The 25219-nt window shown below is 39.7% G+C and overlaps 1 protein-coding gene across 1 annotated transcript; it reads left to right on the forward strand.

The window, feature by feature from the left end:
• Window positions 1–1111: 1111 nt before the first annotated feature.
• On the forward strand, window positions 1112–23045 carry AQP9 (aquaporin 9). Its single transcript, XM_044283289.1, has 6 exons — window positions 1112–1318; window positions 6146–6272; window positions 14061–14198; window positions 17623–17741; window positions 19604–19821; window positions 22441–23045. The coding sequence occupies exons 1-6, from the start codon at window positions 1136–1138 to the stop codon at window positions 22613–22615; spliced, it is 960 nt and encodes a 319-aa protein (XP_044139224.1). The 5' UTR covers window positions 1112–1135; the 3' UTR covers window positions 22616–23045.
• The last annotated feature ends 2174 nt before the right edge of the window (window positions 23046–25219 follow it).

Consider the following 25219-nt stretch of genomic DNA (forward strand, 5'->3'; position numbering starts at 1 on the left):
TAACACCACCGTATATATAATGCTCTCCCCCTTGTGGTCCCCAGTAGTTCAATGCCCCCATATATATAATGCTCTCTCCTCCTGTCAGCTCCCTGTAGCATAATGCCCCTTATATACTGTATAATGCCTGCCCTCCTGTAGTACTTCTGTAGTATAGTGCTCCCATATATATAATGTTCCCCTCATAGTATTATACCCCATATATACATTACTCTCCCCCCTGTATTATATTGCCCCGTATATATAATGCACCCCACCCAATAGTGCCCCCAGTAGTGCCAGCATATATATTAAAGAAAAAAAAATGCTCACTTATTTCCCATTCTCTGCCGCCATCTGCGATGCAGGCCACAGATGTCTTTCTACCTATCGTCTGGATAGCCACATTCTGGTGCAGGAGGTCGTGATAACATTATCACGACTTCAAGCGCCGGGTCTTGCATGATGATGTCATGTGCAGGTCACCGTGATGTCATTGCAACCTCCTGTGCCTTTCTATTGCCTCATAGGCTTCAGGCCAGAGTCTCCAGTATCCCGCCAGTGTTAACTGTTTTATGTACATACACAGCTATTTGGAATACATAGTGCACAGTCCAATGGGTCACTGCATTAAGACTGACATAAGAAAATACAGTCTTGTTACATGATGGAGCATGTCAGAGGGTGGTTTTTTGTCATAGACTCATAATCATATGTATACCTCAGTATGAAATTGAAGTTTTATGGAGATATATTATGGGCCGATAGACTACAGCTCCCTACAACTGTAAGGATTCATGAGCCCTTTTCAATATATGTAATAATTATCTCAGTGTACTAATTAAAAGTCTCCTATACAACAGAGTAAGCATTATTAAAGTCATAAAAAACTATATAGCTATAATAATAATTAAGCATGGGTTCTAATTACATCTTTTTATCAGAACAATGTCATCCGTATGACATGCTATTTTATAAATGCACATTGAAAAAATGATGTGGAAATACTTTAATATGAGCTGTGTTTTTTTAATCTACGTAGTTGAATCCAGCCAATAGCAGGCAGGAAACCAACTTTCCTGGCACTATATGAATCAGGCCATTCAGTGGAGGTTATACACACATTGCACACAATCCCACGTGGGTTAATAGTTAAATGGGAACCCAAAATCTGCAGAAGAGGATGTCTGAAGCTGATGCCACCAAGGGGAACAGGAGGAGCAGCAGATACAGCACTTTAGACATGAGGCAAAAAAGGAGCTGTTTAGAACGGATTGCTCTGAGGAACACACTAGCAAAGGAAACCCTTGCTGAATTTTTCGGGACATTTCTGCTGGTAGTAAGTGTCAGCTGCTTTCCTGTTTCTTCATGTGTGATTCTGCTGATGTGTGCCTTTCTCTACATGGAAGTCTGTATGACTGTTTGTAATATGAAAAACAGCATAATCCTAGTACTTAGAAAAAACGATACAAATTCTTTCTGTAAAACTGTAATCATACTAGTTAACATGCCCAGGCTGGAACTAATTCAAACTTCTGTTTTGTAAAAACTTTTTGCCTTTCTACTATGCTTTACTGGATTATACTGACAGTTGTACTGATATTACCCTTTCTTCCCTATATTTGTAATATGCTGTTCAGTGGTGTTGCTGCCTAAGTTCGAGTTCTAATCAATCAAATACACCATAGATATGCATAATTGTACTGTCTAGAAAATCATGTTCTCATTTATGTACATATTTTCATGAATACAATATAATTAAATTGTTAGATGATATTAATGTGTAGGTACACCTTCAGTAAACATCAAGGTAAAGCCCCTATACAAAATGAACCCAAACAGCCCTTTTCCATGGGACTTGTGAACAATCTTGTGTATGGGGGTCTCCTTATATTTAATTTCAATGCTTGATAATTTTGGTCTCAGTGGAGGCGTCTTGCAGTGGCGTACTCCCCTTTACCCCCGTCTCAGTGGAGGCGTCTTGCAGTGGCGTACTCCCCTTTACCCCCGTCTCAGTGGAGGCGTCTTGCAGTGGCGTACTCCCCTTTACCCCCGTCTCAGTGGAGGCGTCTTGCAGTGGCGTACTCCCCTTTACCCCCGTCTCAGTGGAGGCGTCTTGTAGTGGCGTACTCCCCTTTACCTATTGACAACACCTGAATAGAGATGAGTGAATCGATTCTAACATTCAGAAATTCAACTTTAATTGTTCAAAAAGTTATTATTCTATCGAATTTTTATTTAGTTTGATTCAATTTGGGAGACTCGAGGAGATGAAATAGAGACTTTTCCAGGCACTCAGAGTATTTTCTATCTCGGTCAAATTTATTCACATCAGAATCAAATCGGATGGTCGATTTGGCTGAACCTTACCTGAATCAAATTTTAAGAAATGTGGTCATCTCTATGTATCAATGCTTGTCTGAATTGAGAAGGTGAGATTGAGTCACTTAGCCAACAGCTACTGAAGGTGTATGGGCGCCTTAATATATATGAGAAATCTTCCTAGCTCTGTGGATAGATTTGGTTCTGTATTTGGAAAAATCTTACCCTCCAAGGTTGAGAATTAAAAGGGTTTTTCTGGATTTTTTTATAGGATAGGTCATCAGTATATAAACGTTGCGGGTCCGACCTCCAAGACCCCCACCAATCAGCTGTTTTGAGAAGGCAGCGGTGCTCCTTTGAGCACCACTGCCTTCTCGCAGCTTACCAAGCACAGTGCCGTAAATTGTATAGCGGCTGTGCTTGATATCACGCTCAGCCCCATTCACTTCAATGGGTCTGAGCTGCTCCTACGCCATGTGATGGATGATTGTGTCGTCACTAGCCTAGGAAAAGCAGAGAGAAGGCCGTGGTGCTCACAAAAGCGCTGTTGCTTTTCCAACAGCTAATGAGCAGGGGTCCTGGATGTCGGACCCCCATCGATTAGCATCCTGAGGATAGGTCATCAGTATAACAATCTCAGAAAACCCTTTTAAGCATTGAAAGATAATTATTTAGAATAACCCTGTTAAGTCATGAAAGTATAAATGTAAAATTGGGAGACATTTATCAAAACTGGTATAGGGGAAAACTGGCTGGTGGTATCAGATTCCATCTTTCATTTTTCAGAGTTTCTTTGGAAAATGAAGGGTGTAATCTGATTGGTTGCTATGAGCAAATAAGCCAGTTTTCCTTTACACCAGTTTTGATCAATATCCCCCTATAGTCTGTATGCCTCCTGTATATTAAGGATGAAAATATACCTTTAAGAAATAAAAACTTCCAGATAAACCAACATCCAAGGGTAGGCTGCCTTAATGATTAACAAGTATGGATTTCTGTTGTCTCCTCACTGCAGCGTTATTTACCTTGAATACTCTTTATCAGTACCAAGTATTTGCTGATCTGTATGCTGCACATTTCTGCTGCAGACTTGTTTTCAATCATCTGAATATTCTGTTTTGTAACTTCCTTTATTTTTTCTGCCAGATCAGCTTTTTACATAAAGACATAATCTGAATGCAGCAATCTGCACGTGACCTTGTAACATGTACAGGCGTAACCAGTTTAGTATTTATTTCAGTTTTGCCCATTGTTTCCTAAGGGTACTGCCACACAATCAGGTTTCTGCATGCAGTTATGAGAACGCAAACAAACACAATGTAATTCACTTTGCAGCATTCCGTCCTGTTCAGTTCCGTTTTGTACCTATTGACAATGTTGACAAAACGGAAGCATTTTTCTTTCCGGTATTGAGACCCTATGACGGATCTCAATACCGGAAAATTGAAACGCTAGGGTGAAACTGCTTTTTGGTGTTCTTTTTTTTTAACTGAGGCCGGGTTCACATCTGTGCTGTGAACTCCAGCAGTCAGCTCCTGTGGAGGAACGGACTGCTGGAATTCACTGTATCAGGCACAGCCAGATACCACTGCACTCTGCTAGTTCCCCATTTACTGTAATAGGATCCAGCGGGGATCTGGACGCTTTCTGATCTATATATGTAGGCTTTCAGCCAGACAAAAACTGTGTAGTGTTTTTTTGTCAGACTGAAAGCCAGTATATGCACCAGATACAGTGACCGGATTCAGTGCCAGAGTTTCTAATAGCAGATGTGAACCGGCCATGTAGGCCCTATCCCTGAACTTTTGGTACTTTTGTCCTGAGCTTTGTTTACTGATTAGTAGCCGCAGTTTAACTACATTCGCAGGCAGGGTGCAATGAACTCTGTGTGTACAATGCCAAAGGGCCCCTGAATACAGTACATTGGGAATAAAAAAATATGCTACCATGTCATTTCCTATTGTCTTGTACACCAGCACCTTCACGGTTTTTCCTGCTAAATGTTACTGTCCATTGCTGGTATTTTTTAAAGAACCATTTCTGCAATTCTGGTAACAATTGTATTTTGTATATTTTAAACAGCTTTTTCCTTCTAGGGTGCAACCTTTATGGTGTCATTTATCAATACCGACATGTGTATGCTGGTCTTTAGATCAGCTGCATTGCCGAAGGATGAGCTTACTTGATGATTAGGCGCAGGGCTCGTTGTAAATTAAGCACATCCTCTTGCCTTTCATGAGCATAGATTGAAATCTACGTGAAATCTTAGCTGGTGTAGGTTACAGTGATCATTTATGCCAGAAAACTGGTGTAAATGATGACAAATCTGCTAGGGCCCGATAACCCGACTCACACCTTACTTTTGCCAATCCCTCCTTTTTGGAAAGTGCCTAGGGCAGTATAAAAATGCCACTTTTACCTAGATTTAGGAGTTTGCAACTTTTGTATATCAGAAAAGTGAAGTAAGGGAATGACGAATCTCCCCTTATATTTCCCGCTACATAAGAGTGGCACTATACAGTGACCTGGCGACAAAAGATTTATTTTATCTGTTTACACATATTTCTCCTTGTATATTTAGTATATTCTTAAAGGGAGTCTGCCATCTCCAAAATTGATTTCAAAATTGCATAGCACCATATAGGGTAGATGCCTCGAATCCTAACCATATCTTTCTTTGGAAACTACAGTTCTATAATCTAGATAAATGCATCTTTTTATGTTTATGCAAATAAGTTTTTTTGGTGCACTGTGGTTGGGGCTGCTCCGAATAATGCACCATCACTCCACCAGTAATACTGCCCAGTGCCTCCTGCACTTGTTTAATTGCCAGTCCCCGAGATTTCAGAGAGGGTAGTGATAACTCAAGCCAGGTGCTCCGAACTGACATGCTTCTTTACCTTCCTCTGAACTGCTCTTTACATAACTGCCTATGTACAAGCTATGATATAAACTAAATAGGTGGTACTACAGTGAAAAAATGTTTTAATAGCTAAAGTACTACTCACCTCCATTTCAAACATACAGTGTACTGACATAATCCACATCGCTTTGAACCACAGGAATAAGATCTGTACTCAGTCGGGTCCCCTTAGTCTTTGGACATCAGTATCTATATAAAGACTCATTAAAACCATGTTGCCAATAGTAATTGTTCGTCTTGCTACAAGCTTAAAGAGGTATTCCGGTTATGTAAAGTTATCCCCTATCCACAGGATAGAGGATAAGTAATAAATCGTTGGGGGTCCTACCACTGTACTTTGGAATGCCCATAAAAATTAAAGGAGGCGCTGCGTACATGCCTGACAAGCTGCTCCATTCATTTTGGGGGTTGGGGTGATATATTAGTTATCCCCTATTACATAACAAGAATATCCCTTTAAATCCTGATGGCAAAAGATCTAATAAAACATCTGTGCACGGTGTAGTATTGGTAAGTACGTTTAAATGATACACACAATCATACAGTATAATAGCACGTCTATACAATGGGATAGGTCGAGTGTCCTCAGAGCATATACCTTTGATGTGAGGGTGAAAATGTGATGTGAATAGCCCCAAATACTGTTAGATTGTAGTTTTTGAGTTGAAACAATGTAGAATTCTGATATTCTTTCTTTGTTGATTTGGTCATTATACAGCAGGCATACTCTGTGCTTGGCACACATTAATTTAATCTTTTGTAGTTGTCAATGTTTGGATTCCACCTTTATTGCTATGTTACTATTCCATAATTCTGAAAATGAGCTCTAAGAATGATGGCAAAATACAGTTAAAAGATAATAATGATAATAATAATAATATAAAGATTTATTTTGATTTGTAGTTTTCCTTTTCCCTTTAGACCTTCACATGCTGTAGCATTGCCACATCTGTTCTCAACTATGGAACATCTGGAGGAACTCTGGGTGCTGTTGTTGGCTGTTCATTGGCAGTCACAATGGCGATCTATGCAAGTGGAGGAGTGTCAGGTAACCAAATCTAATATTCAGTCCAAATAACAGTCCAATCTCAACACCCTACATTATAACTCTAATAGACAGCTTTTATAATTGATAGATACATGGTATAAAGACTTGGGGTTGATCCATGTTAGACTTTGATGGCATATCTCTAGGATATAAGGTTGAAAGGTTTCCAAAAGGTTTACCAGTATCTCAATCACAGCTATTATTCGAACCTTCTGATGCAAAACTGTATGATTGTAAAGTACTGGGTGGCATGTCGAAGGTGTCTACTTCTGGAAAATATTTGGATGTTAGGATACTTTATGATTTTTTTACTTTATAGCTCAGAAATAGTTCTGGCATCAAAAGAGTCAAAGGGTTTTCCCTACATTAGACTTCTACCACTTATCCACAGGATACAGTAGATGATAAATGTCTGATCACAGGGGACCCTACCACTTGGATTCCCATTGATCATTAGAACAGAGATCCAGAGCCCCCACCTCTCCTTAGTGAGGAGGATATCTTGGCAGTTGAGCGTGTATGGTGCCACTCAATTCAAAGTCCATGGGACTGATAGAGACAGCTAAATGCAGTGATTGGCTGTTTCCATCATCCTTTAAGACATTGAATAGGCAAAGTGCCTGCTCATCCACTACTCCATTAAAACGCCTCTATAAACCAGCGATAGGACCCCCAGTGATCAGATATTTATCACCTATCTTTACTTACTGGTAGTATAATTAAATCTTCCCAATTAAAACTAATGCAGGTGCTTTGCAGAACTCCTGAACTATGCACAGAATGCTCACATAAGTATGTGTCGGTAGTTCTCCATGTAACAGATGGAAAGGATTGATGTCTCCTTCAGATGAAGGCTCTAGCCATTCTGCTATAAGCAATCATTCTATATATTTCGGGGAGGATAGGAATAAAAAAAAAAATACAAAACTTTGTCAATAAATAACTATTTTAATCATAATCCTGCACTGCATGTTTCTATATCATGGCTGGAACAGCTTTTAAAACACAGTCCAGCATCTAGTCATAGGACAGCAAACAACTGATTCATCTTGGTGACATTTATTACAGTTCAATGTCTCATCTACTGGAATGTAAATTTTCATGTGAAGATATTTCACGTATCATATAGGTGACAGAATAATGCAAGTCAAGTATACGCTAACCTCAGCAGCTGGTATTCAATAATAAAGATCAGAGATCAATGGTGGTCAAAAAATCTAATTGTATTTGTGAATGGAGATGGTCTTGTTTTAAAGCTCCTGTATCACTTAGATGCATATAAATTGGATTTGCAATAATGTGAAAGCACTTGGTTATACAACAGGCAGTTAAGCAGTAGTAATTCAGTAGTAAAATGGAAAAGTGGAATATTGCTTAATATTGTTAATGTGTGGCTACAAATATGGATATGGTATAGAAGGCTGTGCACTAGACAAATAGTTTTGCTATGCAAGTGAATGTCTAAAACTGAAATTATGCTGTCACTGGCAATATGGCTTTCATTTATAATGATCAAAAGGGTAACTAGCAGAACTTTATATCTCGGGTCGTCTCAGGTACTGGTGAGGTTTCCGTCATTTTCATAGCACAGATTAAATGACATTACTTAAAATATCAGCTTAGGAACTGGATTGTGACAACATATGCTGTATTCATTTTCAGTGGGACCAGTGTGGTTGCGTCCTTTGTTCTCCACGTTGTCACTTCCATGAAATAATGGAATTGTATTCCTTTCAGCTAATTAGCTAAGAGGAATACAAAAAGAGGAGCATTAAAATCACAGTGAAAGGATTGCATATCCATGCCATAACCTCACAAGATGGGAATACCCATATTCAATCCAATTATGCAGTCATATTTAATATATCATTTTTATCTAGATCATTTCGGAATATTTTTTGTGATTTTTACAATAGTTTTATTTTCTATAATTCTATTCTATAATTAATTTTATGAAAATATTTTTTTCTCACTTCAGTTCTTTACGTTCAGACACGCAGATACCTAGTATGTAATTATGGGTGTGGGAATAAGAATTGCGTATAAAATAATTTATTAACAATATGCTATATGTGTTACCTCCTATAGAAAGTTGTGTCTACCTCCTATCGAAAGTTTAACAACATGTAATTAACATTTGCTCATACATTGTGTTGCCAAAAGTGCTCCTTTGGACTGCTTACAAATTGGAAAATGTAAAAATGTTTCCCCTTTTTGACCTTTGGATCACAAGACCTTCTGCGGCATAGTCTGTGACCCCAATAATTCAACAAAACAATGACCTGGAGTCTGGACATATTCAGACCATTGCCTGCCAAACAGTGCTTAAGAAATACTGATTTACTAGGCCAGAATTTGTCCTAATAAATCTTTATAAAGGGAAATTGTCTTTCTCTAGTTTCCATTACACTTTTATAACATAATGGAATGCAGACGCAGTATTATGTATATCCTATAATAAAATCGTAAGTAAATTCCTGCTTACCCACCACACTCCAAAACCATGCTCGGACATCATAAATCTCACTAAGGAAGATCCCGCAAACAGACCGCTGGTCTAATCCAGTTTTTTTTATTATGGCCTTTTAAAATCCATAGGCTGCTCGGAGTATACAATAGTCTACGCGTTTTGAAAAAGTGTCTTAATTATGACCACAATGTATTGCCACATTATCCATTTAAAAATCCTCCCCCACTCGGTACACGCCCCCCTTCTCAGGTGCTAAATAATTATCAAATCAAGTCAAATGTAGCAGCATACCCAGTGATGGATTAAAACACAAACAGAATATGATACCATGTAACAAACATATTAGCAGGAACTGAATGAATATTCCAGAATCAAATCATGTCTACTATTCATACCCCTCAGGCTTCTCATATCTAAAGAAAAAATCCAGAAAGATTCTTTATTGCGGAGTAATCTACTCATATGGGGGGGCCCCCCCCCCCCCCCCCTTGATTTGAAAACTTTTTCAATGCCCATAATTCTCAGATCTATTAGCTTTCCATTACGTACGTCCCTAAAATGTCGGGACAACATCAAAATGTTCACTAACTTTATATTGGACACATCTGAGAGGTGTTTTTTTATCCGTATTTTTAAGCTGTTCGAGGTACAACCCACGTAGTGGATGTTGCATTTTACACATGTGGCCAAGTAGATTACATTACTCGTAATACAATAAATATACGATCTGATCTTAAAGACCTCCCCTGTCACATTCAGCCACGTGGGTTTACCCACTTTGGTATTCTCCAAAAACAAACTGAATGTGAGATAATGTGAACACCAACGTGGGCACTCTTCTACTCACCACCTGAACTCCCAGTTCCAAGATGCGCCGCAAGCTCTCATCTTGATATAAAATGGGTATATACTTCTTAATAATATGCTGCACATCTTGTAATTGGTGACTAAATATGGTGACTACCCTTAATTGTTTTTGTTTGTCTTTATTATCTTTTGTGTAATCAATTTCTGTCTATCTACTTTCTTTATTTTCTCCATTGCTTGCTTCAATATTGCTTTATTATAACCTCTCAGCCTAAGCCTATGAAACAAAGCCGAATTCTCCTAAAAGTTGAATCCTCTGAACAATTTCAACGGACTCTAATGGTCTCTCCATAATGTATACCATTAATAACATGTTTAGGGTGGCAGGAAGAGGCCGGTAGTATAGTATTTCCACTGGTATCTTTCCTATAGTGACTACTGACCACTTTCTTTCCCTTGTTTGAGAGTTTGATGTCCAAAAAGGATTATCTTTGCTGCACAGGGTATATGCGAAACGAAGATTCATGTCATTTTTATTTATACATATTGTACACAATCAAAAAAACTCACAGCCTTGGAGTTCCAAACCATTATGATGAAATTTATAAATTGTCCACACCACATGATTGAGGACAAAAATAAATTGTCTTCACCCATGAGGTAATGCTCCTACCAGTGGGAGATATAAATATTTGCAAACGAGAGGGAAAATTTAGCACCCATCGATGGCCCCCCTCATCTGCAAATTAAAGTTCCCATTGGAAGAGAAGTAATAAACAGATTTATGCAAGGAGCTCAGGCAGGAATGATAAGATACTCTTAATGTGGAGCTCATGGTTGTCACATTTCCCCAAACAGTAGAATGGAGGGTTGTGTGTGTCAGGGACTGGTCGGGAGACAAGGGCCGTCCAACTAAAGGAGACCCTCGTCATATTCTCTTTATTTTCCGTTGTTATTAATTAGTTTATATGTTACATTTATGAGTTTAAACAATGAACATACGCATACAAACATAGTAATCACATGATTCTACTTTATTCATTAGCACTGATAACAATAATGATTGCTCATATGTTTGTGATATAATCACTAATGCCCATATATGTAACATTTCTTATTTGATTGTTTGACTACTTTACATCATATCAAGATCGCATATTTGTAATATGGTTTGTATTACCCTTATGTGTAAAATTCCTTACGTTAAATTTAGAAAATTAATAAAAATCACTTTAAAGAAAGAAGTAATTATGAGTAAGTAGAAACTCCAAGGACATGTACAAAAACTCCTTAAGAGCTGGGTTATATTTGCTGTACAAATCTAAATGTCTCTTTAAGCAAGCCCGACCCAAATGTTGTGGGATAGAGGGATAAAGAGCAACAACATTGCATGTTGCCCATTTAAACTCCTCGTTCCACTCTAATTTGCTGACTATGTCGAGTACATGCTTTGTATCCCTTAAATAACTTGGTATACATTTAACAAGAGGCTGTAAATAGTGATCCACACAGGCCCCCAGACCCTCCCCTAAACTTCCGATACCCAATATTATAGGTTGCATCGGGGGAGGAAAGATCTTTTTATGTATTTTAGGGAGCAAATGAAAGACTGGTACTACAGGTTTATCTACAAAGAGATAATCTCTAAGTCTTGTATCCAGGACTTCTAGTAAAACTCCAACAGTTTGTCTAATGCTGACAAAAACTCTACAGTAGGGTCTGATTTTAATGCCCTATATTTGGATAGGTCACTAAGTAACCCTTCATTTTATTTCTTATATAAACCTGCATCTAGAATTACTGTACAGCCTTCTTTATCTAACTTCCTAATCACCAGATCTTAATTAGCCCTTAAAGTACCGAGTGCCCATATCCAATATAAAGTTAGTGAACATTTCGATGTTGTCCCGACATTTCAGGGACATACACAATGGAAACGAATAGTTCTGAGAATTATGGGCATTGAAAGAGTTTTCAAATCAACTCGGGGTGGGGGGGAAAGGGGGTATATGATTAGATTACTCTGCAATAGGGAATCTTTCTGGATTTTTTCTTTAGATACGAGAAGCCCTAATGGTATGAATAGTAGACATGATTTGATTCTGGAATATCGATTCAGTTCCTGTTAATATGTTTGCTACATGGTTTCATATTCTGTTTGTGTTTTAATACACCACTGGGTATGCTGCTACCTTTGACTTGATGCTGTGTACCCAGTGGGGGAGGATTTTTTAATAGATTAAGTGGCAATATGTTGTGGTCATGACTAAGACTCGCAGACTATTGTATACTCCGAGCAGCCTATGGATTTTCAAAGGATATAATAAAGAAACTGAATTAGACCAGCGGTCTGTTTGCTGGATCTTCCTTGGTGAGATTTATGTAGATTCTATATTCTGGAATATTTTTAAATTTCTAAAATCCTGCCCCTGATTTATGGGTTAAATTTACAGTTGTGTTGGTTCATTAAATAGTCAGCATAAATAATTCTAATAATAACTAAATACTTCTATGCAGAAAGACCTTAAACATGATGCGTAATATCTACAGTAGATTTACATGTTCAGTAGTGACCATAAAGAGGACCTTTCATGGTTTGTTTTTAGTTTAGATAAATACCTTTACTTGCAGGGTATCCCTCGCTGATGCTTCCACCCTGCCCGTTTTTTTCAAAAATCGCTCCTACGCCCCGCTGTGCCCCCCTGCAGCTTTCGCGCTCAGTATCTTAATACTGAGCATCGGTACGGGGAGTAGGAGATGCTGTGGTTTCTCAACGGGCGTCTTCTTCTCCATGGATGTAGCGCGGTCCAATCTCAGTGGAGAGCATCACAGCCAGGGAGAAAAAAAGCTCACCTTCTCCCTGGCTGTGACGCTCTCCACTGTGATTGATTGGAATGTGGCATAGCCGGGGAGAATGAGACGCCCATTGAGAAACCAGGGCGTATCCTCCTTCCTGTACCGATGCTCATTATTAACATACTAAGCGGGAAAACAGCAGAAGGGCACAGTAGGAGTGATAAAAAAAAAAAGAAGAAAAAAACAGGCAGGGTGGCAGCATCAGTGGGGGGTACCCCACAACGAAAGCTAAACTAAAAAAAAAAAAAATATGAAAGGTCCTCTTTGAGACCAAGCAAACAGCGACACAGGACGTCAGGGCCTCTATTAGTAGCTCAAAGGTTGCAGATATCTTTCGCTGACATTCAGTATCTTACCAGTGTAGAGCACTCTACAGGGTTAAGATGGTTCTTCATCCATTTATTCTATGTTCCCACTACATCACATCAAATGGAGCCAGTAAATATAGTGCAGCTCCACCACATGTTCACAGACAGATGATTCGGCAAAAGTGGGTATATTGGGTTGGTACGATTATAACCCACTGCCGGTCTTCAATGCTTGGGAAGAAATATAACTAGAATATCTGACCAATTATCTTTCATGCAAACTGCTTCATACGAAAAGTATACCTACGCTTAGACTGAGGATACAGAGTACAATGAATTTGCCCCTTATATTGTATCATTACTGAGAACCAAATACACTACCTAACCTAAGTCTTTGTGCTGAAATGTTCTTTGATTATAACACTATTAATTATGACAAGTTATACTTATAATTGGGAAATATGAGGCCAAATATCTGCAAGTCTATATTTGCCTCACAACTGTATAAAGCACAAGTAACTTCTCTTCCTACAAGGGTATATTAAGGCTCCATTTAGAGGTCCGTAACGTGTTTTTCAGATCCACGGATACGCGGATACACAAAACACGGACAGCGGCAATGTGCTTTCCGCATTTCCACATCGTGCTGCCCCATAGAAATGAATGGGTCCGCAATTCTGTTTCGCAAAATGCGGAACGAAATTGCGGACGTGTGAATGGGGCCTTAGTGTTCACAAACCCATGGATTACTTCAGTGTAATCAGAGAAGTGTTAACATCAACACACTTATGTAAAGGTGTTTTCCAATGAAGACAACTCATCCACTATACACAGAATAAGGGATTAGTGTCTGATCATTGAGAGCCAACTGCTGGGGCCCCCAAGAGCGGACCCTGTGTTCTGTTTGAATAGAGTGGACACACAATGAACATTCAATACTCCATTCAGTTCTATGGGGCTGCTTGAGATAGCCAAGTACAAGTGCTCGACTAGCTCCTGTAGCCTCATAGATCTAAATGGAGCAGCAACGTACATGCATGACTGCTGCTCCCTTCAAATGAGGGAGCAAGTACCCCCTTTCCTGTGATTGATGGGGGGCCCCAGTGGTTGAATTCTCACTGATCACACACAGAATAGGGGATAAGTCCTTATTGCAAAAAAAAAATGCAATTGAAGAATTATATAAAAAATTGCAATTGTATTTTCCCCTATGTAGCGCCATTTTTTAGTTTGTCAATGTAGGTCATATATGCAAAGACAAAATAACCTCACAGACAACAACAAGCCAACAGGCATAAGCTCAATGATTCTATAATGTGCAATATGTTTTCTGTCATGTTGTTTCAGGTGGCCACGTCAATCCAGCAGTTTCCTTTGCCATGTGTTTAACTGGAAAACTACCATGGGTTAAACTTCCTTTCTACGTGAGTGCACAGTTCCTGGGAGCTATTGCTGGATCTGCAGTTGTTTTTGGTGTTTATTATGGTACGTTCTGCATATCACAGTAAAGTAAGCTATGTCAAACCATCATCTACAAAATATAAATTAATCCCTACTTGCTAGTGCAAAATGCATACACGATAAGTGACAATCTCAGAATTTTAGTTTAGGTCCACTCCCTTAATCCGCTGAGGACCAGCTGATTGTGGGCCATCTAGAAAGCTGTTTGAGAGTTTTTAGTTTTTTTTCAGGACAAATTGTATTTTCTGTTGGCACCAGTTTGACGTAGATAAAGTAGATTGATGAACTTTCCTACATTTTTGGGTTGAGTTGGTGGGAAAAAAAACAGCTTTTCCATCATTATTCAGTGTTTTTTTTTTACATCATGGACAGTACAGTATAAATACATTTATTCTATGAATCTGGACAATTATGGAATTATGGTGATACCATATTTATACAGGTTTCGAATGTTTAGTACTTTTGCTGAATGAAAGTATATTTTTTGGAAAAAAATTTGGGGAGAGCCCCTTAACAAAACCCATTACTTTTTAATTTATTCATAGATTCAACTACATGGCGGATTGTTTATTGGACACGAGTTGAATTTTTGCAGCACCATTTTGGGTACTTATAATTCATTGCTTAATTTGTATTCATTTTTTGAGGGGGCAGGGAGGAATTGGGGAAACTAGACAATTCTGCCAATGTGTTTGAATTTTTTTCATACCATAAGCAATTTGCTATATGTCTTCGACAAATTATTGTTACAATTGTTATATCTCGATTCCTTTTTTATTTTTATTAAACTTTAACTTTTTTGCCCTTGACTATTAGTTGTGATATTCTTATGCAATGCTTTGAAAATACTTATTCAGATCCCTTGTATGGCCTAATAAGCACATGCCCATGGCTGACCTGGGGGCCCTCAGCTGCCATAGTTAATGTTTGGTCCCCCTCGATGGGTGACAGAGGGAAGTCCCTCTTTCTGTCAAACTACTTTGAAGCCATGATCACTACTGACTGTGGCATCTAAGAAGTTAACCAACCCAAACATGTATATCAATCTTGCTCATTCCCCATCTAATGTGTCTGTATGTGTGTCAGTGAGTGAGCACATGAAAGAGGGCCATCCCTTGCATGGCTAGAACAGGCCCTTGTGGTCACCACTAATAACTAATCTCTCTTCAGAATGCACACCATTAAAGAGGTTGTGCAGTGCTATTATATATCCTCAGGATAGGTCATCAATATCAGATCAGCAAGGTCCAACACTAGGCCTCCCCAGCTGTTTAAAGAGGGCATGGCAATCGTGTGAGTGCTGTATCCTCTTCACTGTTTAACTGCATGTGGTCTAACAGGTGAATCCCCTGGTGGCCTCCTGAGTATAGTGGACCCCTAATCTCCTACCACCTGCACAAGTGGCACATAACACAGTAGACTGACTGCACTACATATATATATAGGCAAGCGGACAGCACCTCAACCAGCCTATGTTCATATAAAAACTGGGTAGATTATTTAAAAAATGACCCAATTTATTATTATAGATGCATCGGGGGTCTGAGATGACTTCTGGGTACAGAGGAAGGGCAACCACCTTTCCTCTTTCTCCAGGACCTGCCTTCTCGAAGTCACTGCAGGGAACCCCATAATCAATCATCTGCTACCGCTGTGTCAGCAGGTTGTATTTGCATGTAGCTGTACAGTGGGCTCCCAAAATTTATTTTATTGGTGGACCCTAGACACTCAAGTTCGACACTGCATCTCCCCATGTACCACCAATAATCAATAGAACTGCGGTAGCAATCATTCCTCCTACATTAACTTGACCCATTTAATAAGCCAATGCAAATGAGCGGCAATGGATATGTTCATCGCCCATCAAGATGCATCCTGCCCAATGCCCATATATCGGGCCTTATGATCATCGAATATATAAACATTAAATGTAAGCATTATTACTACGTTATAATTCTGAATCAGAAGCTAAAAGGAATTGTTTTATGGGCATGCATATAAATTCACAACATTCACAGGTCACTGTATAAGACGGTCCTATACTAATTTCTTATACCATTTTTTATAGGTCCAAAATTCTGAGCTGATTATTTTCTTTACAATGGCCAGAGCTTTGTTTTTCTTATACTGAGCTCCAGATCATCTGTTCAGATATGCATTTAAAACATAGCCCCCTGCCTACCTGCAGCCACCAGTAGAGAAAAATTAGGAATTAGATGCATACGGCTATGTATCCTTGTTACAGATACCAACTGGAGTTCAGTTTGCAATGTTAAAAAAAAATCTCAACCCTAGTTGTTATGGGCAGCAAAAACACAAATGTCCATTGTATCTGTCCTTAGCTTAGTACTAAAAGACAATACTGAACAGATACAACATACACCACTACTGTTACTACAACATACTACTGCATTGTTTTTGCCAAGATCTGAACAAATAGACTTTGGGGATTTATGACTTCACTATGATACATATTGTACATATGTGATCTAAATTTCCTTTAAGAACAAAGTTACCCAGCATTCCAGTCCTTAGTCGCATAATCACTATGTCAAGTAGGTTTCAGGAATGGTGCTGTTCTGATAAAGGAGAGTGAGTGAAAGCAGTAGCATCCTAGACACATAGCTCTCACATATAGAATATACAAGGTGGGCCATAAGAAACAGAACCCTGTTTCCCCAGTGTTGTTTGTACAGGATGGTATAAAATGAATCCTGGGCTTTGTTTGGTTACCATTGGAAATACACACGGTTTTATTGTAAGAGCTTGCAGAGTATTGCAGAGAGTGACACATCCCCATGAGAAAGGTTTGAGACTAGGAGCAGTTTGCAAACTAAATATCTGAAGAACTGAGAATGAATGAATATTATACTGTTAGCCTGGCGGGAACTGGTGCAGTCCTTTGGCAGGCACAGGCTCTATCTTGCTCACCCTCCTTGTCCAGCCTAGATGCCCAGACCCGCTACGCCACCTTGTCCACACCCACAGTGGGCCTGGCCACCAGGTTCTGGTTCTGCTCCTGCCCATAGGGTGCAAGCTTCCTGCCAGCGCATGCATGTTGTAATTCTTCTATAACCTATGGAGGCATCTAGGTATTTAAGGCGCCTTCCTAAGTGGGAGGGTGCCTGAGCTTAGCTTCCTAATTTATGTAGTTCCTTAACCAGTGGAGGTGTACTATCCTGATCGCCTCCGAATCACACAAACTCTGCACTTTGCACTGGTGTCTCTGATTTATCTATCTATCCTTTTCTCCCATAGCTTTCTGCCTATGTTTTTTTAGCTATAAAATACATAGTAATTAACTGTGTAATGCACAAAATATAGTCCTCAATAACAAACAACTTAAAAATTATAACATTAGCAGGTTATCTGTTATACAAATATTTAATTGGTTGAGAAAGCTATAATATGTTACATTTTAATGACAAACTTTTTATGTGTTTTACAGATGCATTAAAATCATACTCGGGAGGAGCACTTACAGTAACTGGCCCGAATGCTACAGCACACATTTTTGCAACGTATCCATCTCCATATCTTACAACAATTAATGGACTTGTAGATCAAGTAAGCTGAAGTTACAGTGATTAGCACTCATTACAATCCACTCCTTCTAATTAATTGCACCCCAACTTAGAGAGAAAAAGGATCCCCTTGTCTCCTGGGTCTCATAACTTATATACCTGGTATGTGGGAAGTTATAGCCATGGCTAGGTGACAACTAATATGGATACATTTACAGCTTCTACCTAAATAGGCTGTGATACAGCTATCTCTTTTGTGCAGTTATATAAGTGGACAGATTGCAGTTCAGGAATCTAGGGAATATGGGTGATGACCTCTGTAGGGGCTGTAATGGCTCTACATTAGTTATACTCATGCTTTCTCAGGTGATTTATTAAAGTGCAGTAAAATCTCTTTGAGACAACACAAAACTTCATTAAAAGTTGTACTCTAAGGGGTTTGTCCTCTCAGACAAGATGGCCGGTATACATACAGTATTATAACGTGGAATTATTCCATTGAACAGGATTGAACTGCAATACCAAAAACAGGGTATGGACTAGAGTTGCACTACTCCTTAAAGATTATTTAAACCTTTATGTATAGCAAGGTGCGGCAGCGCTCCTCAGAGTGATCTTCCCCTTCCACTTGCATAGGCTCTGCTTTTGCAGCTTTCAGAGTACAGATCCATGGAAAGTATCAGGAGAGTAACTAGAAAATACTCAGCCCCGCATGGCTAGCCAAGAGTGCCCGTGCTCGCAATGCAACCCCCAACCCACTTGGTCATGTAAAAAATGTGAAAATAAAATGCTTGCTAGCACTAGACAAGAGGAGGGGTCAAGATTTTACAAAATGCCACCTGGGTTTTGTATACCTGCATAGTACTTCAAACAGTAGTTATTCCCCCTCAGTGCCCCCCACTGTAAAATGCTCCCTTAGTGCACCCTTCACAGTGGTTATGTTCCTTTTGTGCCCCACACATTAGTCATGCCCAATTAGTTCCCCACACAGCAGTCATGTTCCCTTAGAGCCCCACACAGTAGTTTTGCCTACTCAGTGCTTCCAGTAGTAGTTATTCCCCCTTATTGCCCCCACACAGTAGTTTTGCTCCCTTAATGCCCCCACACAGTAGTTATCCCCCCCAGTGCCACCATATAGTTAAGTTATTCCCTTACAGTCCCCATCAGCAGTTGTACACTCTTAGTACCCCCATGCAGTAGTTGTGTCCACTTAGTGTCTCCACAGAGTAGTCATGTAGTGTCCCACACAGTAGTGGTGCCCCCTTAATGTCCCATACAGTTGTTTAGCCCCCTTAGTGTCCCAGCACAGTAGTTATTCCCTATTAGTTCTCCACACAATAGTTGTTTTACCTTAGTACCCCCACACAGTAGTTGTTCCTACTTAGTGCCCCCTTTTCAGTAGAATGCCCCTGTAGTGCTCACTTTACAGTAGCTATGTCTCTTTTGCACCCCCACACAGTAGCCATGCCCCCTTAGTGTCCCCACACAGTAGTCATGCCTCATTAGTGCTCCCACAAAGTAGGTATTCCCTCTTGGTGCCCCAGACAGTAGTTTTAGCCTCTTAGTGTCCCTCTTACAGTAGTGCTGCCCCTTTAGTGACTCCTTACAGTAGTAAAACCCCTGTGGTATTAATAAAATAAAAATGTAATACCTACTTAACCCTGTTCCCCTAATGAATGGAGCACATCTTGCTGTCCCCAGTAACAGGCACAATGTAGTTATGTTATCACACCTGCTAAGCTAGGCAAGAGAGTGCATAGGCTGGGAACAGCCCAAAGGATGATCTTTGGCTTGTGTGTTCTCCTACTCGGCCTAGAAGGTGCAATGTTTTTGACTTTGAGCAAAAGTTATATAGTAGTGTTTTTTGTGGTAGTAAAAAAATATATTCATTCTTTCTTTGCGCAGATAATGTCCACTGCTCTGCTGCTCATTATGATTTTTGCCATGTTTGACAAAAAGAACATGCCAGCTCCAAGCGGACTAGAGCCAATTGCTGTCGGGCTCCTCATTCTAGCATTAGTGCTAGCACTAGGAACTAACTGTGGAGCTGCTATGAATCCAGCTAGAGATTTAGGTCCAAGAATCTTTACCGCTGTGGCTGGCTGGGGCTTTGAAGTTTTCACGTAAGTGATGATCAAGATAATAAAACGTGTATATTCTGTATATTATATTGGAAGACATTGATTAAAACATAATTGCTCATATAATCAGATGCAGCGTGAGCACATAAACTATATGGACAAAAATATTGGGACACATCTCTTAATCATTGAACTTGAGCTGTTTCATTCAGTCCCATGGCAATATGTGTATAAAATCCAGCAACTAGACATACAGTCTACATTTACAATTATTTGTCAGTGACCACTTTCACATGAGCGTATAAAAAACCATAGACATTCCAGCTCTGGAATACACAAAGATTACAGAAGATATATCATCCGTATTGTCATCAGTATTGCTTCAGTAATTCACCTGAATTTACATACTTCCTTCCTGCATTTTTATGCTCCCCCATAGACTATAATGAGTATATTTGGAACAAATATTCACAAAACTAAGACATGCGGCAGACTTAAAATACAGACTGAAATTATATGCCCCTGTTAATATCCATATTCATTTACATTAGCAGTACATTAAATATGTGTTGTGTGGCCAAAGAATGGGTCCTTTTAAAGAGCTCACTGAATTCCAGTGTGGTACTGTAATACGAACTACAAAGCAGTTTGTAACATTTCTTCCCTCTTAGATATTCCACCATTAACTATGAGGGTTATTATTGCAAAGTTTTTAGGAACCACATTGGTAGACCTTGTGGTAGACCACATAGAATTACACAGTGGAATCTCCAAGTGCTTAGGCGCATTTTGCATAATGGTCAACAATAAATTCAGAGCTCCAAACCTCCTCTGGTATCAACATCAGCACAAAAATGTGCACCGGATGCTTCAAGGGGTTCTATGGCCAAGCAACTGGATGCCAGCTATATATCTCCAAGTACAATGTCAAGCGTTGAATTGAGTGCTGAAAAGCACACCACCTCTGGACTCTGGAGAGGTGGAAACTAGTTCTGTGGAGTGATGATTCTCTCACTCTGATGGGCCAGTCCAAGCCTGCACCCACCAGTGTGAAAGCTAAACCCGCACAGCCACTACACTTTGAACAGAGCTGTGCTTCTGGCTCTGTTTAAAGTGGTAGTACTGGCTACAGGAAACAGCTGATTAATGGGGTTGCCGGGTTTGAACCCCACACATCTGAAATTGATCACCTACCCTGAGAATAGATGATAAATGTCTGGAGCCCAGAAAACCCCTTTAAATGCTATGGACATCTTTTCATAGTTTTAATCTTGGTTCTGAAATGCAAAATGTAAACATTGTCTGAATGGTCTTCATTAAAAATTTCCTTTCCACTTTGCCAGCGGTGGGGGCCTGACTGACTACCCAATCTGAACCCCTGCTCCTTGACCTGACCTTAGTTCACTTATCTTTTCGACCCTCTGCTGCCTGCCTGACCTCGGACTAGTTTCAAGGATTTGCATGTACTCTGCCTTCTCTGACCTCGACCTATTTCCTGACTATTGCCTGTTCCCTTGGTGCTTTGCACCAGTGTCTCTGACCCCCTTGAGTCAACTTCCAACCGCACCAGGACTTTTCCAAGCGGTGGTGGCCTGATGGCTCCCCTCCACTGAAGACCAGAATCACAGTTAAGCTTGTCAAACACATTAAATATTGTCCAATCCTGCTAATTTCAGAGGAATTGGCTGCCCATCTAATGTGTATGGAGCTTCCTGGCTCTCTTTGGCAGCAAATGTCAGATTAAGATCAGGCAGTTGTATTTTGTTTACCCAATTATTTTGTTCTTGGAGAGATAAGCTGCAGTCAGAGGAATGTGGTAGCAGCCCCCCTCTTCTTGTTCAGGATACATGCACAAGTGAGTGGACATGTTGGGTGGAGAGGCTAAAAAAATAAATAAAATTCTGTGTCAAAAGTGTCCATAATTTTTAAAGTTTATATTCCAAATATTAATGAAAATGTGTAGCACTAGAGAAATTAAGTTTACTGCTAACCTTTTCTTTACTACCTTTATTTTAAATGGGTGCAATATTTGCCAAGCACTAATCATCAGAAACACGTTCTGTTAGACTGCTTTCACAAAACCAATATTTGGTCAGTTATTGCCATCAGTGATTATGAGCCAAAACCAGGAGTGGAGCCTACACAATGATAAGATATAATGGAAAGATTTGTCACTGTTCTATGTTTTCGAACCACACCTGGTTTTGGCTTCATAATAACTGATGGAAATCACTGATCATTCACTGACTGTGTGAAAGAGGTGCTAGATGTGAATACTTGAATGATCAATGGTGCAGCAATTACACATCACCCTTTTCCAGGGACTCCAAGATAAATATCCTTTTGACCTATGCATAATTCAGTTTTAAAGGAACTCTGTCATGATAACAGGCACCTATAACTCAGAGCATCCAGTACATACAACCCACAGAATAGGTCCTTGGGGAACAGTTCCATACCACTTGCTGATATGTTCACTGAGAGCACCTTTCTCATGACAGATGTCTTTAGATTTAGCTTGTTCTCCATAAAAACTACATAAAAAATAGTAACAATATAAATTCAGACTCTCCACACATTAACATCTAGTCAAACATTGTGTCTTGTGCTACTATCTTTTATTTCCTGATAGTAAAAATTCCTTCTTTTTCACATTCACAGTGCTGGCAATAGCTTTTGGTGGATCCCTGTGATTGGACCAATGATTGGTGCTGTAATTGGATCCTACATATACATTCTATTCATTGAAGCTCATCACAAAAAGGAACCATGCGCCTTTGATCAAACCCTTGATACTGATCACTTTGAGAAACATGAACTTGCCAACATGGCGTGAGAGACTGCAAATCTTAATTGACCTGCTTTCCGACATCCACCGGCTACGTGCTCTTGTGTGCATACGCCAACTTGCCTTTCTCCTTTGCACATGGACAATCTGTGATTGGTTTATGGTGATGTAACTGTGAGCCATGACTTAAGTAATTACCTGCAAAATTTTAGGTTCAAATTAAAACAAAATATGAGACTTTTTAAAGGTTCTCATTAGTATTTTATTCCTAGCCTTCAATCTCCAACATAAAAGTATCAGGGGATAATCATAATGCCTCTTAATTGCTCAGCCATAAATCAGCCTTCTTAATGAAGCACTAATGGACCATAGACTGGGTCACAAAGGTATATGCAGGTAATTGGTCTTGTCATGCATTTATGTGTAATAACCGTGATCAATCATCAATACCATTAAAATTTGCTGTGTGTTAAAATGATTTTACTGTCAGAGGCCAAGAACTTCACTTCAGTAAGATGCTGTTTCCCATCTAGAAGAAAATGTATGATGCGCTGCTATCAATTATGCTGCTAGTGAGGTCAATTTGTAAAGTCATAAACATTCAGTGCTCAAAGCCACAGCTCAAAGCCACAGGCCTGGAAAATACAGTAGCTTCTAGAAACATGCAAGATTTTCTGCTGTATCTCTTTCAATGTTTAACTTAAATACTACAGCCTACTGTGCAACCTCAAAAACTTTTCAGCTACCCCCAGGCAAAAAATATTGAGGCAATCAATAGGGGCTTAGGGGAAAATATATCACTCCCCTATGTTGGGTATTTGCCGTTAAAAAGTTGCAAAACCTAGTTTTGCAACCTGTTGTTTTCATGCAGCCCTCGCCAGCTCCTGAAAAGGCGTGGCAAGGGAGTGGTGTGAGCAGGGCCATCAGTCCCTACACATTCACCATTAGTGATGAGCAGCAGGGGTCATATTCGAATTTGCGATATTTCACGAATATTTCGTAGAATATTCGTAGAATATTTGCGAATTCGAATATTCATTAGGAGTAGTGTTGATTGTGAATTTTCGTGATGCAAATTTTCGTAATGAGTATCAATGAGATCGTGAAAACTCAGATCCGATGGTATATTCTAAGCCCCAGGCATTCCCATGGTGACGGGGACGCTTGTCGGGAGGAGTATGCCAAAGTGGAAAAACTGTACAGATTAAAAAAAAAAAAAGATGAATATTCTAGAAAATTAAGATATTCGATACAGTGCTATATATTCTTTTTTTCGAATATTCTGAATATTCTAAAACAAGAATATATAGCAATATAGTGAATATTCTAAAAAAATAAAAACTTCAGATGAGAAAAAAATTACAACTATTAGACAAAGAAGATTATAGCACTATATTAGCTAAATTGCAATATATATATACAGGTCCTTCTCAAAAAATTAGCATATTGTGATAAAGTTTATTATTTTCTGTAATGTACTGATAAACATTAGACTTTCATATATTTTAGATTCATTACACACCAACTGAAGTAGTTCAAGCCTTTTATTGTTTTAATATTGATGATTTTGGCATACAGCTCATGAAAACCCAAATTTCCTATCTCAAAAAATTAGCATATTTCATCCGACCAATAAAAGAAAAGTGTTTTTAATACAAAAAAAGTCAACCTTCAAATAATTATGTTCAAATAATTATGTTCAGTTATGCACTCACTACTTGGTTGGGAATCCTTTTGCAGAAATGACTGCTTCAATGCGGCGTGGCATGGAGGCAATCAGCCTGTGGCACTGCTGAGGTGTTATGGAGGCCCAGGATGCTTCGATAGCGGCCTTAAGCTCATCCAGAGTGTTGGGTCTTGCGTCTCTCAACTTTCTCTTTCCAATATCCCACAGATTCTCTATGGGGTTCAGGTCAGGAGAGTTGGCAGGCCAATTGAGCACAGTAATACCATGGTCAGTAAACCATTTACCAGTGGTTTTGGCACTGTGAGCAGGTGCCAGGTCGTGCTGAAAAATGACATCTTCATCTCCATAAAGCTTTTCAGCAGATGGAAGCATGAAGTGCTCCGAAATCTCCTGATAGCTAGCTGCATTGACCCTGCCCTTGATAAAACACAGTGGACCAACACCAGCAGCTGACATGGCACCCCAGACCATCACTGACTGTGGGTACTTGACACTGGACTTCAGGCATTTTGGCATTTCCCTCTCCCCAGTCTTCCTCCAGACTCTGGCACCTTGATTTCCGAATGACATGCAACAGTCCAGTGCTGCTTCTCTGTAGCCCAGGTCAGGCGCTTCTGCCGCTGTTTCTGGTTCAAAAGTGGCTTGACCTGGGGAATGCGGCACCTGTAGCCCATTTCCTGCACACGCCTGTACACGGTGGCTCTGGATGTTTCTACTCCAGACTCAGTCCACTGCTTCCGCAGGTCCCCCAAGGTCTGGAATCGGTCCTTCTCCACAATCTTCCTCAGGGTCCGGTCACCTCTTCTCGTTGTGCAGCGTTTTCTGCCACACTTTTTCCTTCCCACAGACTTCCCACTGAGGTGCCTTGATACAGCACTCTGGGAACAGCCTATTCGTTCAGAAATTTCTTTCTGTGTCTTACCCTCTTGCTTGAGGGTGTCAATGATGGCCTTCTGGACAGCAGT

This window comes from Bufo gargarizans, chromosome 2, assembly GCF_014858855.1.
Source record: "Bufo gargarizans isolate SCDJY-AF-19 chromosome 2, ASM1485885v1, whole genome shotgun sequence".
Taxonomy (NCBI): Eukaryota; Metazoa; Chordata; class Amphibia; order Anura; family Bufonidae; genus Bufo; species Bufo gargarizans.